The following is a 15,732-nucleotide window of genomic DNA, read 5'->3' as shown; positions in this document are numbered from 1 at the left end:
GATAATTATTAATTTAACTTAATAAAATTAAACCATATATAAATATTATTTTATACAAAATAAATTGAATTATTTAAAAAATTAATACTTTATTTAAATTTTTTGTTCATATTTAATTTTTTAAGTCAAATTATTCATTAATTTGTCATTGAATTATTCTACCGAAATATTTGATATAATTAAATTTTTATGTTTTTTTTATTTTTAATAGGATCGATACACTTTACGTCAATTAATTCATTATTTAAAAAATAATATATAATTATTATTTTCATTGTTTTAATTAATTAATTAATTAAACAAACCAAAATGAGGGAAATAAGAAAATAATAATAATAATTTGATAGCATGGTGTTGTTTTAAATGCACATTACACTGTGCTGTTTCTCTCTCCACAGCAGGGGATCCTCACCCCACCTTTCTTTGGATCCACTGCAGTGGCATAAACTGTGTAGACTAGGCCGAAAGTCATCACGATTTCGAATACGAGAGCGTTCCATACCGATACTCCCGACGATAGGGCGAACGCCGATGTTTCCTGCCATAGCCATCGAATATATATTTTAACATAGTTAAAATTACACTTTATATTAATTTAGTGACTTTTAATAATTTAAAAACTTATATTAAAAAATCTTATTAATTTTTATGTATGTTTTCTGAGTTTAATTTTTTTTTCCCCCTGAAACAAGTTAAATTGGTTTAATTAGTTTATAAGATAATTAATTACCAGTCCACCAGTAGAGAACTTTAGAAGCAAGCATGCGACAACAGCTCCAAGCAACTGTGCGATCCAATACAAAATGCTCCTGAAAAGTGTTATGTGACCACCCACTAAGGCACCGAAGGTGACGGCGGGATTTACATGGCCGCCGGAGATGTTGGCACCCACGGAAACTGCCACGAAGAGCGCGAATGCGTGGGCTATGGCCGCCGCGATCAGGCCGTCAGGCGTACTTCCTCCGCCGGTAGTTAGCTTAGCTGTGGCAGACAAGATGGGCATGGAAAATTTAGTCGATGGGATATTACTCTATTGTAGTTTTTCATCGAGTTCATGTCAAGATTTTTGGCGATGTTTAATATTATTAGAATAGTTAATGATTTATTGTGATAAAAAAATAAGATAAATAATTTAATAAAATTACATGTACAATATATATCATTAATAATCAATCAAATGTCAGGGATTACCAAACGCCATGCCCGAGCCTTCACCGGCGAAAACGAAAATGAGCATCGAAATAAACTCAGCCACGGCGGCCTTGATGGCATCAGGTTTGCTGGCCTCCGCCGGTGTTCCGATCGATATTCTAGTAATCGGCATTGTAACTATTTTTTAAAATTTTTGGGTGACGGAATTTCGATCACTCAATAAGCTTTTGCTTCTTGTTTTTGCTTTCCGTCACACCCCACCCCTGCTTATATAATGGTAGATAAGTATTGTTCGTATAGGAGCTAAAAATTTGGTCAAATAATGTCCTCAATAATCATACCGACATGTTGAATATCTAATCGGTGGAAAAAGAAATGTATGTTGAATATTAAATTAATAAACAAATTATATATGATATTAAAATTAAACAAATGTTTGAAAATTAATATCAGAACTTTTATTTTTATATTTTATAAAAAGAATTAATTTAGAATTTGTTGTTTTGGCTCCAACATGAGTTGAAAGAGCTCATACCGACACTTGGACGAAACAAGAACTAAAAATATATCACCGTTCCGACAAAGCTATACATCTTTATCACAAAATAATAAAGTATACAAAAAATTCAATATATTTCAGAAAAGTTGATATGTTTTCAACAATAAAATGAAGAGTGTGATTTTTCTTCTGTGTACTAGAGGTGTTCAAACTTCGGATAAAATCGAAAAAATCGAAAATTTAAACCGAAAAAACCGAACATCGAATCGAACTGAAAGTCGAATTTTGTAATTCAGATATAAATGTTAAAACCGAAGTTTATTTGGTTCGGGTTTGGATTATATATGTCAAAACCGAAAAAACCGAAATTTCATTAAATTAATAATTTTTTTATATTTTTATTTATATTATATATTTTGATATGATATTTAGTTAATGAAAAATTATTTTGAACAATTTTTAGTTGATTGTTGTTTGTTAATTTAATTTAGACCTTATATTTAAATATTTTACTAAGAAAATATATAGAAAGTTAACATATTATATTGTACTATATATTTATATTATTAATTTAAATAATTATATCAAAACCGAAATAATCAACCGAAATAATCGAACCGTTTTTGTAGAAAATCGAACCGAAGAAAAATGGTTCGGATTCAGATTATATATTTCTAAAATCAAAAAAATCGAAATAAAAAACTGAAAACCGAATCGAACCGAGCGATAAACACCCCTGCTGTGTACTGAACTTTTTGTTGAATTATTATTTTACTTGTAATAATAATCATCAAAAGAGGCGCCTCCAATTTCTTAAATTTTTGACACGTGGCATTTCTATTTGCCTGACCAATAATATTCGCTGATTTTGGATTTTGGCAGCCGACCAAAATGATTGCTAAAAAAGTATACAACATCACCGACCATTTTTAGATAGTTAATTATAAGCTCCGGTAGTATTATTATTAGTATTGGCGATACCTTATAAGAACCCAGGTTATCAATGATCCGAGATATTAAATGAGTAATCAAATCAGAGTAATTTTATTTTGCAGGAGGAGTTCTTTAGAAATCGAGCAGGAAAATGCCCGGGGCAATTTCTCATCGGGTTTCATAGAAGTTTCCGATAGGCTTTCCACCTAGGCTACCTCGAAAATAACACCCCAATCAAGTGCGCCAGTATGGGTTCTCTTATGTTTGACAATCATTACTGTCAGAACTACAAGGTTTTGACGTGTCAGAGAAATTATCAGAGGTAGGGTATGGACAACTACCTTACCCTAATTAGCAGGTGAGAACTGAAAACAAGGTAACCATAGGATTTTCTCCTATAAATAGCATGCATATTTTACATTTTAGGGATCAGAATCTTTTGATTCTAAGCTCTTGGCATTCACGTATATTCACACATATACACAACCATTTTTTCCTTCATCATTTACATGCTGACTTAAGCATCGTAGTGGTCACGCCGGACACACTTTCGGCGCTCATTCGCGAGTTCATTTCCTTGTTTGCAGGTTATGTTTGAAGTCATGTCCCTTGCTCATCTTTCCAAACAAAACTTTCACCCGATTCGATGGATTGTCCCGACTCCGCTTACCCAATTCACTCAGGTCGCATCAATTATTATTATTATTATTATTATTATTATTATTATTATTATTATTATTATATAGTTAATAATACCAAATCCCGTAGCTAATATGCTTCGGATAATAATAATAATAATAATAATAATAATAATAATAATAATAATAATAATAATAATAATAATCCAGAGTCTGTTACCCTTTCTTTGTCTTGCATCACAAGAGGTGGGATACACACAAATTTTGATTATTACCAAAGGAAATTAGTATCCTTTGCCATGGATGTTTGAAATAGTTTATAAGAGGTTGTAACTCGTAATAATATTAGATATGTCAATTATTGTCCTCTAATTTCCTAAAGTTAATACGGTTTGTTATACATTAAGTGGTACTAGAGTGCATTGGTTGGTTATGTTTTGCAAAATTTCGATTTTAGTATATATTGACGTGTGACATTTTTGGTTATATATGATTATTTGAATTAATTAAGTCGCGATTGAATGTAAGGATTTCAAATGTATTTTTGTTGTTTAGAGAGATAAGATCATAGGCTTCAAATTCACATATTGCATGTTTATATGATATTTCATGTTAGTTATGATGAATTTTAAGTTCATCCAATAATTGCGTCATTTGAAATCCATTTTACTTTGTTTAATTAATGTGTAAATAAGTAATGTATGAATTTAAGATTTGATGTTTCATTATTTATAATAAAGTGTAATAGAAATCCATGGGATTTCAAATTCATCTTCCCAAATGCACCCTTATAATATTGTAATCATGTTCTTTGATCGAATTAAGTCTTTTCGCCCCAAAATCATGTACTTAAATAACCAATATTACTGTTAAATTTTTGTAAGTACATTGTTAAAAAAAATTCTTGATATATGCATGTTGGTGTATCATTTTCCCGTATTCAAAATGCAGTGGAAGTTTAATTTTTTTTAAATATTTTTACATTCAAAATTGCTTGAGTGTTGTATGGTTCCAAATCCCAACAATATAGTGTTTAATAATTGATTAAATTTAGACGCTTGGCTCCCTCTATTCCAAGATTAACTGAGTTGTATCTCACTACGAACAATAAACTGAAATCAATTGCCTTTTTCAAACTAATAATCAAGTTCATGATTGATTATTGTGTTTTTCCCCTTAGATCGCACTAGAGAAACTAGAAATGATATGCATTGAGAGTGAATCGGATGACTGGCAGCGACGGAAAGGTTTCATGGCCACAGTGCAGTGGAGCAACGATGGTAGTGTGGCGAGAGAGGTGGTATCGGCCGACTGGTTTATCAAACATAAGGTGGCCGAATTTGATTTTTCTTGAGGAGAGATAATGATTCTATATTTTTATCAAATCTTGATATTGTTGTGTTGTATAAACTCTTGATTACATGTATTTATTATATCTCATAAATCAATCATTAATCCTTCTGGGAGTTTTAGCTTTGTCAAATGTCTAATTGTTATATAATCAACTATCGATAAGATATGATAAGATAAGATCTTATCTATTTGTCATGTCTATATATGCTTGTAGAATTTTCGAGAATTTTCTTTAAGTGATTTGACTAAGTAGAAAATCTACTAGAAAGTGTTGGATTATGATACTCCAATCCAATGAGTCAAAACTATTACTGGTGTTTTGGTTGCCTAACTATGAGTCCTACTAGTTAGAGCTTCACTAGGATACTGGAAGCCTAATAATGAAACAATATATGATTGTGATTTCATCATAATTGAGATTGATGATCAGACATTACCTATGTAACGAGGTTACACATCTCGTTATAATGATATAAAGTCAAACTTTTCGAAAAACAACTAAGACAAAGTCAATTGTCCAATAGTCAACTTTCTACTAACTCAATTTTGGTAGCTGCTAATTTTGGAACTCTTTCACAAAATTTAGGAAGTTACACTCTTCTCACAATTTTAGCAGTCAAGTAACTCTCACAACTTTCAAATATAAAATCCATTTGTGAACACACCTTTATAAGCCAAATATTCGATCTTTATCATACATAATCATCAAATTCAACTTCTTGAATTTGAATATCTCAAAGAGAACACATAAATCAATACTTGTATGACCTTTAATGGTTTTAAAATACAACTAGTTGTGGGTTTACAATTCATTTGGTTTAAACTTGTTAGCCACATTCTCTGTATCAACCTCGATATTAAAAACATCAGAACTCATTTCTGATTGAACCAATCAAATCATTGTAAGAGCGCCTAGTAGCATCGTTCCATGATTCCATAGGTATAGCTTATAGTTACTACAAGAACTAGTAGATTATGGTTAGCTTATAGTACGGTCCCTTCATCGTATATATCCTGATTGAATCTACAATCATTGGTATATAGAAAGTTGCATATGAATTCGATAGCGATGTGATATATTTTTGAGTGATTACAATGGCATCGCATGTGCAACTAAGGAACCATGTTACCCTATAGGAATTTATAATACTTTGGCCATATATTCTTTACACTATTAATTGATCAGATCATATGATATATCTATACCCGTAGGTGATAGGTGAATCCAAAATTATAATACATTAGTTCTACGAATGTAGATACAACGCCCATCCTCATTACCTGATGACCCTCGTAAAGTTGGTAAACATAGTCAATTTGCAATACTAGTACGTAAAGCCTCTATGTTGTCCCTGATTTTAAGGGCTAATGATGTACAAATCATAATCAAATATTAATTCAATAAATAAATGATAGCCACTTGGAAAGTTCGAGGTAAGGTTGTTCAATTACCCATCATATGAGCACTCATCATGTATGATGGTACATCTCCATGTACCTACTAATGAAACATGATATATAACATCACATATGCTAGTCTCGAGTTCAAACGATCTTCATCCTTATTTTTTGCTGATAAATCGACTAAGAACATGTTTAGAATATACAATAACTTTTAAATGTGTTTCATGATTGCCATCATATGTAAGATCTTATTGTGTCATAGTATATTCAAGATCTTTATCTATGCAGCTTGCATGTGTATACAGATAAAGTAAATGTCACAATGTATAAATGTAAAGTATCATTAAAATAAAGATCTTTTGTAGATAAGAATCAATAAAACTCAAACCACAAGTTGGCTTGTACACTTAGTCTAATGTTAAGATAAAATTTGAGTCTAAGTTTTGGTGATCACAGACTAAACTGATACTGACTTAAGCTAAATTATTAAATAAATATCACTGAATTGAAAAGACTACAATGAATGAACATCATTTATTTTGATCGACTATGATGACACAAGATGAGACGGACAAACACAAATATACAAACTGAGTTGTCCAACTTAACTGGTCTGATAAGCTTATACAATAGCTTGAGTGGAACCAAGATGTTCGTATTTATTATGTGAGCAGAAAGATCAGTTCTTAGACTGATCTGACAACATTCTTTGAAGGCAACAAAATATGTCTGAGTTTATTCCAAGTGTTATCAGGAAAGACAAAATAAAAAATACTATTTTTGAAAACACGACAAGGACATGTGGCACTCTCTTCTTAATTGTCGACTACCTAGTACATCTGTGAGAACCATCTTTATTTATTAACGTTGGGTACCAATAACTATAAAAATGATGCATCAAGAGTGAAGAATACCAATATTACATTGACTTTCATCGAGTATTCTCAAATGGCACAACATCTCTTACAAGATTTATCTTAAGCTGTTCTTGAACAAACAGAAAGTTTTTATTAGATCGATCAAAGATCATGTTGTGCACATTGTATTCTCACTTATCATTTGTATAAAAGAGTTTTAACTGTATTGTGAGCATATATTTAATTTTCAGAATCTTGTTATTATAATAATAATAACGCACATACTCATTATTAATTTTATTTTAAAAGCTCGCCATGTTTGATCGTATGTTTTCCGGATTCATGCAACTTTGTTATTATAATAATAATAACGCACATACTCATTATTTATAACATATCATGCATATATTATAAATAGAAAACAGTACAAAGATGATCAATTGCCCCAATACTAATGGCCCGTGTGAGCTAAACACGGGCCTAGGTCCAATCCTAGGGTAAATGCAAGGGATGCAATACAACTAAATTATTACATTAGCATCCAATATTACATGTCTTCGATCTTCATAATCACCAAGCCACCATCTTCCAATCTTGATCTTCCACTATTCTAATATTTACAATTAAATATCCATGGCACATAGGGATACATCTCATGGGGTGGGAACGAGCCATAAACCAAGCCCACTTTAAATTGATAATTATTACAATCATACAACACAAATATCCTAGCATACACCTAGCAAATTGGGCTTGAGCTTTTGATCATCCTTCATGCATAATATCACATATCATACACCATCAATTAATTATCACTATAATTAATTGATCCAATATTATATATCTTGATCCAATCACTAACCGCCACAATTATAAATTAAATTAACAAAGTATACAAACTCCTTTGTCTACTTTCAAATTAATTTATTTATAATCGAATTTCTTGTAAATCACAATTTACTATAAATAATTAAAGTCCTACTTCAATTATTTATTTTATGAGAAAATATGTGCAACAATTGTAAATTTAAACTTAAGGGCCCAAAACTCATTTTTCACAAAAATACTTAGGCCCATTTAAATTTCACAAAATATGTTGACCATCTAATGGCCCAACAACACAAGGCCCATGACACTTGGGTTAACCAAAACACCTTTTGGTAACCCTAGCCGTCATTGCCGTCGCCGGATTCCGGCATCAAAAAAAATTTTTTTTTATTTTAAAACTGGAATTTTCCGGGCAGCCTATATGCTGCCCGAAATTCTCGGGCAGCCCAAGACTTCACGGGCAGCAGCAAGCTGCCCGAAACATTTTTTTTTTTGTTGTAAAATTTCGGCCCTTGTAATTTTTATGCACAAAAATTCTCAAGCGGTTAGAAATCGATCTCAACATAATATTATGCAAATATTACACAAAAACCATAACCATAGCTCGGATACCACTTGAAAGCGGACCGGTTACGGTGGCCGGAAGCGCAACGGAAGTAAAAAAACTTAAAATAAGCATAGAATTTTCGGCCACCTTGGTTTTCATGGAATATTTGCAAAATAATCACGTACATAGGATGTTCAAGTGATTTACCTATCAACCTTAAAAGGTTGATGATGGCTCCAACTTAGTTGACTAGCAACTAAGCTCTTCTTTGGCAAGACAAGTCTACAAGCTTCCTTCCCCTTCAAGAATTAGGCCCACCACTTAACAAGGTAAATCCCCTCAAGTTTTGCACTAGAAAAACTTGAGGATTTTTCAAAGAGAAATTTTGTTCTCCAACAAATTGAAGAACAAAAACAAGAAGAAAAATTTTGAGAGAAAAGACCTTCAAGTTTCGGCCAAGGTGAGGTGAGAATGAGAGTGTGAAGTCTAGTCTTGGGTGTTGGAAAAGTTGGGAGAAAAGGTGCATGCCTTTTGAATTTTTTAATAAAAAAATAACCAAGACTCTTCACCTCCCAAGCATGCAAACCCTAGCATGTCTCACATATATTATATGGTTTTTAACACATTAAAAACCATAGACTAAATTTTAATTATCTCAAACACATTTGAGATTAATTAAATACTACTTGAATTTATTCAAGTCCCACTAGTTAAATAATTATTTTAATTGAGCTCTTGAAGACTCAATATTATTTAATTAATTCAACACTTGAATTAATTTAATTATTTAGACTCTACTAGGTCCACTAGTGTTTAATTAATTCAACACTTGAATTAATTTAATTTAGTCCACAATAATGTTTATGAAAATCACAATTTTCAACTACATTATTTACTTGGCCAAATTTTAATCTTAGGAACACTTCCATAAATTAAAATTTATGTTTCTCTCTTAGAAGTCATACTTCTATTTTTCTTTACGCTTATAAACACATTTATAAGCCGTTCAACACATTGAACTATTTTACTTCTTATCGGGATTTACAAAGCAAGTACTTGTGTGGCCCTCAATGGTTCATTGATACGACTAGCCGTGGGTTCACATCTCCATGTGATTCGGACTAAACATGTCCTTATTCGAGCATACCCCTATTGCTCCATTCTTACTTGTCAACTCCTTGATAGTAAGAACGTCAGAACTCAAGTCTGATAATACCCAACCAATCACGTTAAACGCCTAGCAGCATCGCTTACGTGATTCCCTAGGTATCACATGATAGTGCCTGCAAGAACCATTCAATTATGGTTAGCGTACAGTACGGTCCCTTCAACTCATATATCCCGACCGATTCGACAACTATTGGTTTATCGAGAGTTGTCAATGAATCGATACTATGTGTCATGTTGTGGTTGCATCGATGGTGTAATCTATGAAACCCCTTTCATAATTACCACCATACTCTGATCAGAGATTTCAACCCACACATACATGAAAAACACATAGGATATCCATACCCGTAGGTAAGCGGTGAATCCCCGGCTACAATGCATCGACTCCTATGTGTTTCGCCGTAACACCCAACCTTGCCACCTGATGACCCCATAAGAGTCGGTAAACAAGTCAAAGTGAAACGCTAGCACATAGAGTCTCAATGTTGTCCCGGGTCATAAGGACTAATGGTCTACAACCATAAACTAGAACTTTTCCACTCGATAAGTGAGAACCACTTGGAAAGTCCTTTATAGAGGGTTGTTCAGTGCACTCTACAAGGAGCACCTATCTGCATGCTCGGACATCACAATGTCCCCTACCAATGAAACATGGTACTCACATCGCAAATACTATTTTCTAACTCGAGCGGCCTATATCCTTCTTAGTGGCGGCTGAATCGACTAGGAACCGTTTAGAATATACAGTATTACAAATATGAGTTTCATGATACTCATCATATGAGCATCTCATATTCTTTCTACTATTTGTATATTCAAGGACTTTATCTATGCAACTCGCGTGGGTATAAAGATAAAGATGCGCCAAATTAATAAATTCAAATATTATTAAAATAAAGATCGTTTAATACAAAGAGTTTCATCGTGAACAGTCGGCCAACACTTGGCTCGACGTGCACCTACTCTAACAATCTCCCACTTGCACTAGAGCCAACTACCCATATACTTAAGACCCATTGATTCGCGATGCTTCTCGAATGATGGTCCTGGTAAAGGCTTAGTTAGTGGATCAGCAACATTATCTGCGGAGCAGACTTTGTCGATCGACACTTCTCCTCGTTCCACGATCTCTCTGAGGATGTGGTACTTTCTCAATACGTGTTTGGACTTCTGATGAGACCTTGGCTCCTTCGCCTGAGCTATGGCTCCCGTGTTGTCGCACATCACCGGGATAGGAGCAACTCCATTTGGAATGACGCCCAACTCTTGGACGAAATTCCTAATCCAAACAGCCTCCTTTGCTGCAGCTGATGCAACAATATATTCTGCTTCAGTGGTGGAATCCGCAGTACTGTCTTGCTTGGAACTCTTCCAAGAGACAGCACCACCATTGAGCATGAATATGAATCCGGAGGTTGACTTCGAGTCATCAACATTGCTTCTGAAGCTAGAGTCGGTATAGCCTTCCAATTTTAGTTCTCCACCCCCATACACCAAAAACAACTTATTGGTCCTTCTCAAATACTTGAGGATGTCTTTCACAGCTTTCCAGTGTGGAAGACCAGGGTTGGATTGATATCTACTCACTACACTTAGTGCAAATGCCACGTCAGGACGTGTAGATATCATCCCATACATGATACTACCAATAGCCGAAGCATACGGAATTCGTGTCATCGCCGCTATCTCTGCATCAGTCTTGGGAGACATAGACTTGGATAGGGACACGCCATGACACATTGGTAGATGTCCTCTCTTGGACTCATCCATCGAGAACCGCTTCACGATTGTATCAATGTATGTGGACTGGGTGAGACCAAGCAATCTTCTTGATCTATCTCTATAGATCTGTATTCCCAATACAAAAGATGCTTCACCCAAGTCCTGCATTGAGAACTTACTTGCTAACCATATCTTTGTTGATTGCAACATTCCTACATCATTCCCAATGAGTAGAATGTCATCAACATAAAGAACAAGGAATGTCACAGCACTCCCACTGACCTTCTTATACACACAGGGTTCCTCAGGATTCTTAGTAAAACCAAACTCTTTGATTGTACTATCGAATCTGAGGTTCCAGCTCCTCGATGCCTGCTTAAGACCATAAATAGATCTTTGAAGTTTGCATACCATATGCTCACTTCCGATGGATGTAAACCCTTCAGGTTGAGACATGTAAATTTCTTCCTTAATATCCCCATTAAGGAAGGCTGTCTTCACATCCATCTGCCATATCTCATAGTCATACCATGCAGCTATGGCTAGCAATATCCTAATGGACTTGAACATCGCAACTGGAGAAAAGGTTTCCTCATAGTCAACACCTTGTCTTTGAGTATACCCTTTTGCTACCAATCACGCTTTGAAGGTCAATACCTTCCCATCCGCCCCAAGTTTCCTCTTGTAAATCCATTTACATCCTATGGGAACAGTTCCCTCAGGTGGATCCACAAGATTCCACACTTGGTTCGAATGCATGGAATTCATCTCAGATTCCATTGCTTCAAGCCACTTGGATGAATCAGCATCCGATAACGCTTCCTTGAAGGTCCTTGGATCACATCCAAGATTAGGCTCATCATGGCCCTCTTCAAGAAGCAGACCATACCTCATAGGTGGTCTCGAGATCCTCTCGGATCTCCTAGGAGCTTGTATCTCCTCACTTAGCTCGTTGGGTGTGGGTTCTACAACTGTGGGTGCCTCTCGAACCTCTTCGAGTTCTATCATCTCGCCTTTTCTATCCAATAGAAATTCCTTTTCCAAAAAGGTTGCGTTCCTAGAAACAAACACCTTTGTTTCTTGGGGATGATAGAAACAATATCCAACGGAATTCCTTGGATATCCCACAAAGTAGCATAAAATGGATCGACTATCCAATTTATCTCCCACTGTCTGCTTCACGTAAGCAGGGCACCCCCATATTCTAAGATAAGAATACTTGGGAGGCTTACCCATCCATATCTCATATGGAGTCTTGTCAACTGCCTTTGTATGGACATTGTTCAACAACAGTGCCGCTGTTTCAAGCGCATATCCCCAAAAGGATGGCGGCAACTCCGTGAACCCCATCATAGACCGAACCATGTCCATCAAAGTCCGGTTACGACGCTCCGAAACACCATTCAACTGTGGTGTAGCGGGCGGAGTCCACTGCGAGAGAATCCCATTCTCTCTAAGATACTCTTGGAACTCGGCACTCAAGTACTCACCACCTCGATCCGATCGAAGTGTCTTGATGCTTCGTCCCAATTGTTTCTCTACTTCACTTCTGAATTCTTTGAACCTTTCAAAGGCTTCAGACTTGTATTTCATCAAATACACATACCCATACCTCGAAAAGTCATCGGTAAAGGTGATGAAGTAGGAATGTCCATGCTTAGTGGTGATGCTAAGCGGACCGCACACATCGGTATGGATCAAATCCAATAACCCTTTGGCTCGCTCCGCATGGCCCTTAAAGGGAATTTTGGTCATCTTTCCTTTTAGACATGATTCACAAGTTGTGAGAGCATTAATATCGGACATATCAAACATGCCAACTCCCACTAGCTTGTTCATCCTTCTTAGGGAAATATGACCTAATCGAGCATGTCATAATTGTGCTGAATTAAGAGTATCTTGTTTGCGCTTATTTGTTGTTGTTATCGTTTGGACATTGTTAAGTGGAATATCTTTTAATTTTAAGGTGTAGAGATTGTTTTCAAGTTCACCGGTACCAACTAAACATTCATTCTTGTAAATATTGCAAACACCTTTGCCAAATAAACAAGAAAATCCATTAATATCAAGCATAGGAATGGAAATAATGTTTTTAATCAAGTCTGGTACAAATAAAACATCTCTCAAAACCAACTTAAAATCATTGTTTAAACATAAATAAACATCTCCCACAGCTTTGGCAGCAACCCTTGCTCCATTGCCCATCCTCAAGAAGGTCTCACCTTCTCTGAGCTTCCTACTTCTTCCCATCACCTGCAAATCATTACAGAGATGTGAGCCACAGCCGGTATCTAATACCCAAGAAGTAGAGTTAATAGAGATATTTACTTCAATGTAGAACATACCTTTGCCAGAACCCTTCTGAGCAAGATATTCCCTGCAGTTACGCCTCCAATGTCCAGGCTTCTTGCAGTGGTGACAGATGTCAACTGTCTTCTCAGCCTTGGCTGGCGCGGCTGCCACTACGGGACTCGGAGTCTGCCTCTTCAAGGGCTCGCTCTTCTTGGGGCGCTTGAAAGAACGCTTCTTTCCCTTCCCAGGTGGACCGGTCTTCGTGCCAGATGAAGAGCCCACATAAAGAACCGGCTTCTCCTTCTTGATGGTGGACTCAAAGGTCACAAGCATGTTCACCAACTCTTCAAGGCTGGGCTCGAGCTTGTTCATATTGAAGTTCACGACAAAAGGATCGAAAGAGCTAGGCAGCGACAGCAGCAGCACATCCGTGGTCAACTCCGATGGCAAGATCAAATCCATGCCAACAAACTTGTCCACGAGCCCAATCAACTTTAGGCCATGTTCATGGACCGAAGTCCCATCTCGCATGCGTAAAGTGATGAGCTCCTTTACTGTGGCAAGCCTCAAAGGCCGAGTTTGCTCACCGAAGAGCTCCTTGAGGTGCATATGAATGTCAGCAGCATTCTTTGCATCCTCGAATCGCCTTTGCAGCTCATCGTTCATCGAAGCCTGCATGTAACACCTCGCCTTCAAGTCATGGTCGCACCAATCCTTGTAGGTCTGCAATTCCTCAGGAGTGCAGCTGGTCGGAGCCTCAGCAGGGGGCGACTCAGTCAGTGTGTATGCAATTTTCTCCGAGTTTAGGACAATCTTTAGATTTCTTAGCCAAGTGATATAGTTAGGTCCGGTTAGAACGTGTTTTTCGAGAATAACGGAAAACGGGTTGCGAATTGATGACATTGTCAAAGATTTGTACTGAAAAGTAAAACAGATAAATGTTAATGACTATTTTAAAATATTTAATAAGATATAAAGTTTGGACTTTTACTTTATAAATTATCGCTCCCACTGTTTTTGACATTTTCACTACCCTCTAGTGAAAACGGGAAACACTTTCCTCAGTAGGTACGTAAGGTCCAATTAGCGAATTGTGATCCCGAATAATATCGGCCATCACAATTCCTAAAAGGTAGTTTCCAATTGCATCGCCATGCAACCCTCTACGTATACTTTTGTCTCACGTTTGATTAGGACCCAATAATATGACGTCGTTCATCTTTACGTGTCAAGCCTAACCCATCGATATTGAACTTTAATGGACGGTCGCCATGAGTTCCCTAAATAATATATGCCGAAATCATGGGAGTTCCACATAGTTCACATCACCATGTCAATGGATGTCACAGCTTTCCGGCACCCAGGGCCCCCTCAATAATATGAGCCGAGCCCCGAGTACGGGTAGCGTTCATCATGCATCCATTGTCGATGCAAGACAAGGGAATTATAAACAAATTTATAATTCCCCTTTTCGGACTTGATATTAATTTTGAATCTTATTCAAAATGAGGGTTTTTTAATTTTGAAAGGTCTCATCATTAATTTTATTTTAAAAGCTCGCCATGTTTGATCGTATGTTTTCCGGATTCATGCAACTTTGTTATTATAATAATAATAACGCACATGCTCATTATTTATAACATATCATGCATATATTATAAATAGAAAACAGTACAAGGATGATCAATTGTCCCAATACTAATGGCCCGTGTGAGCTAAACACGGGCCTAGGTCCAATCCTAGGGTAAATGCAAGGGATGCAATGCAACTAAATTATTACATTAGCATCCAATATTACATGTCTTCGATCTTCATAATCACCAAGGCCACCATCTTCCAATCTTGATCTTTCACTATTCTAATATTTACAATTAAATATCCATGGCACATAGGGATACATCTCATGGGGTGGGAACGAGCCATAAACCAAGCCCACTTTAAATTGATAATTATTACAATCATACAACACAAATATCCTAGCATACACCTAGCAAATTGGGCTTGAGCTTTTGATCATCCTTCATGCATAATATCACATATCATACACCATCAATTAATTATCACTATAATTAATTGATCCAATATTATATATCTTGATCCAATCACTAACCGCCACAATTATAAATTAAATTAACAAAGTATACAAACTCCTTTGTCTACTTTCAAATTAATTTATTTATAATCGAATTTCTTGTAAATCACAATTTACTATAAATAATTAAAGTCATACTTCAATTATTTATTTTATGAGAAAATATGTGCAACAATTGTAAATTTAAACTTAAGGGCCCAAAACTCATTTTTCACAAAAATACTTAGGCCCATTTAAATTTCACA

At 35.7% G+C, this 15,732-nt stretch overlaps 1 protein-coding gene across 1 annotated transcript; it reads right to left on the bottom strand.

Moving 5' to 3' along the window:
- Positions 1-355: 355 nt before the first annotated feature.
- On the bottom strand, positions 356-1,402 carry LOC140834045 (aquaporin TIP1-3-like). The gene is made up of 3 exons (XM_073198641.1): positions 1,192-1,402; positions 731-981; positions 356-538 (listed from the first exon to the last, which is right to left on the bottom strand). Exons 1-3 carry the CDS (start codon positions 1,322-1,324, stop codon positions 371-373), a joined length of 552 nt encoding a protein of 183 aa, XP_073054742.1. The 5' UTR covers positions 1,325-1,402; the 3' UTR covers positions 356-370.
- Positions 1,403-15,732: the final 14,330 nt, after the last annotated feature.

The sequence above is a fragment of the Primulina eburnea genome, chromosome 6 (assembly GCF_022965805.1).
Source record: "Primulina eburnea isolate SZY01 chromosome 6, ASM2296580v1, whole genome shotgun sequence".
In the NCBI taxonomy this organism is placed as follows: Eukaryota; Viridiplantae; Streptophyta; class Magnoliopsida; order Lamiales; family Gesneriaceae; genus Primulina; species Primulina eburnea.
Note: the sequence above shows the minus strand (reverse complement) of the source record. Positions and strands in the feature narration are given on the sequence as shown.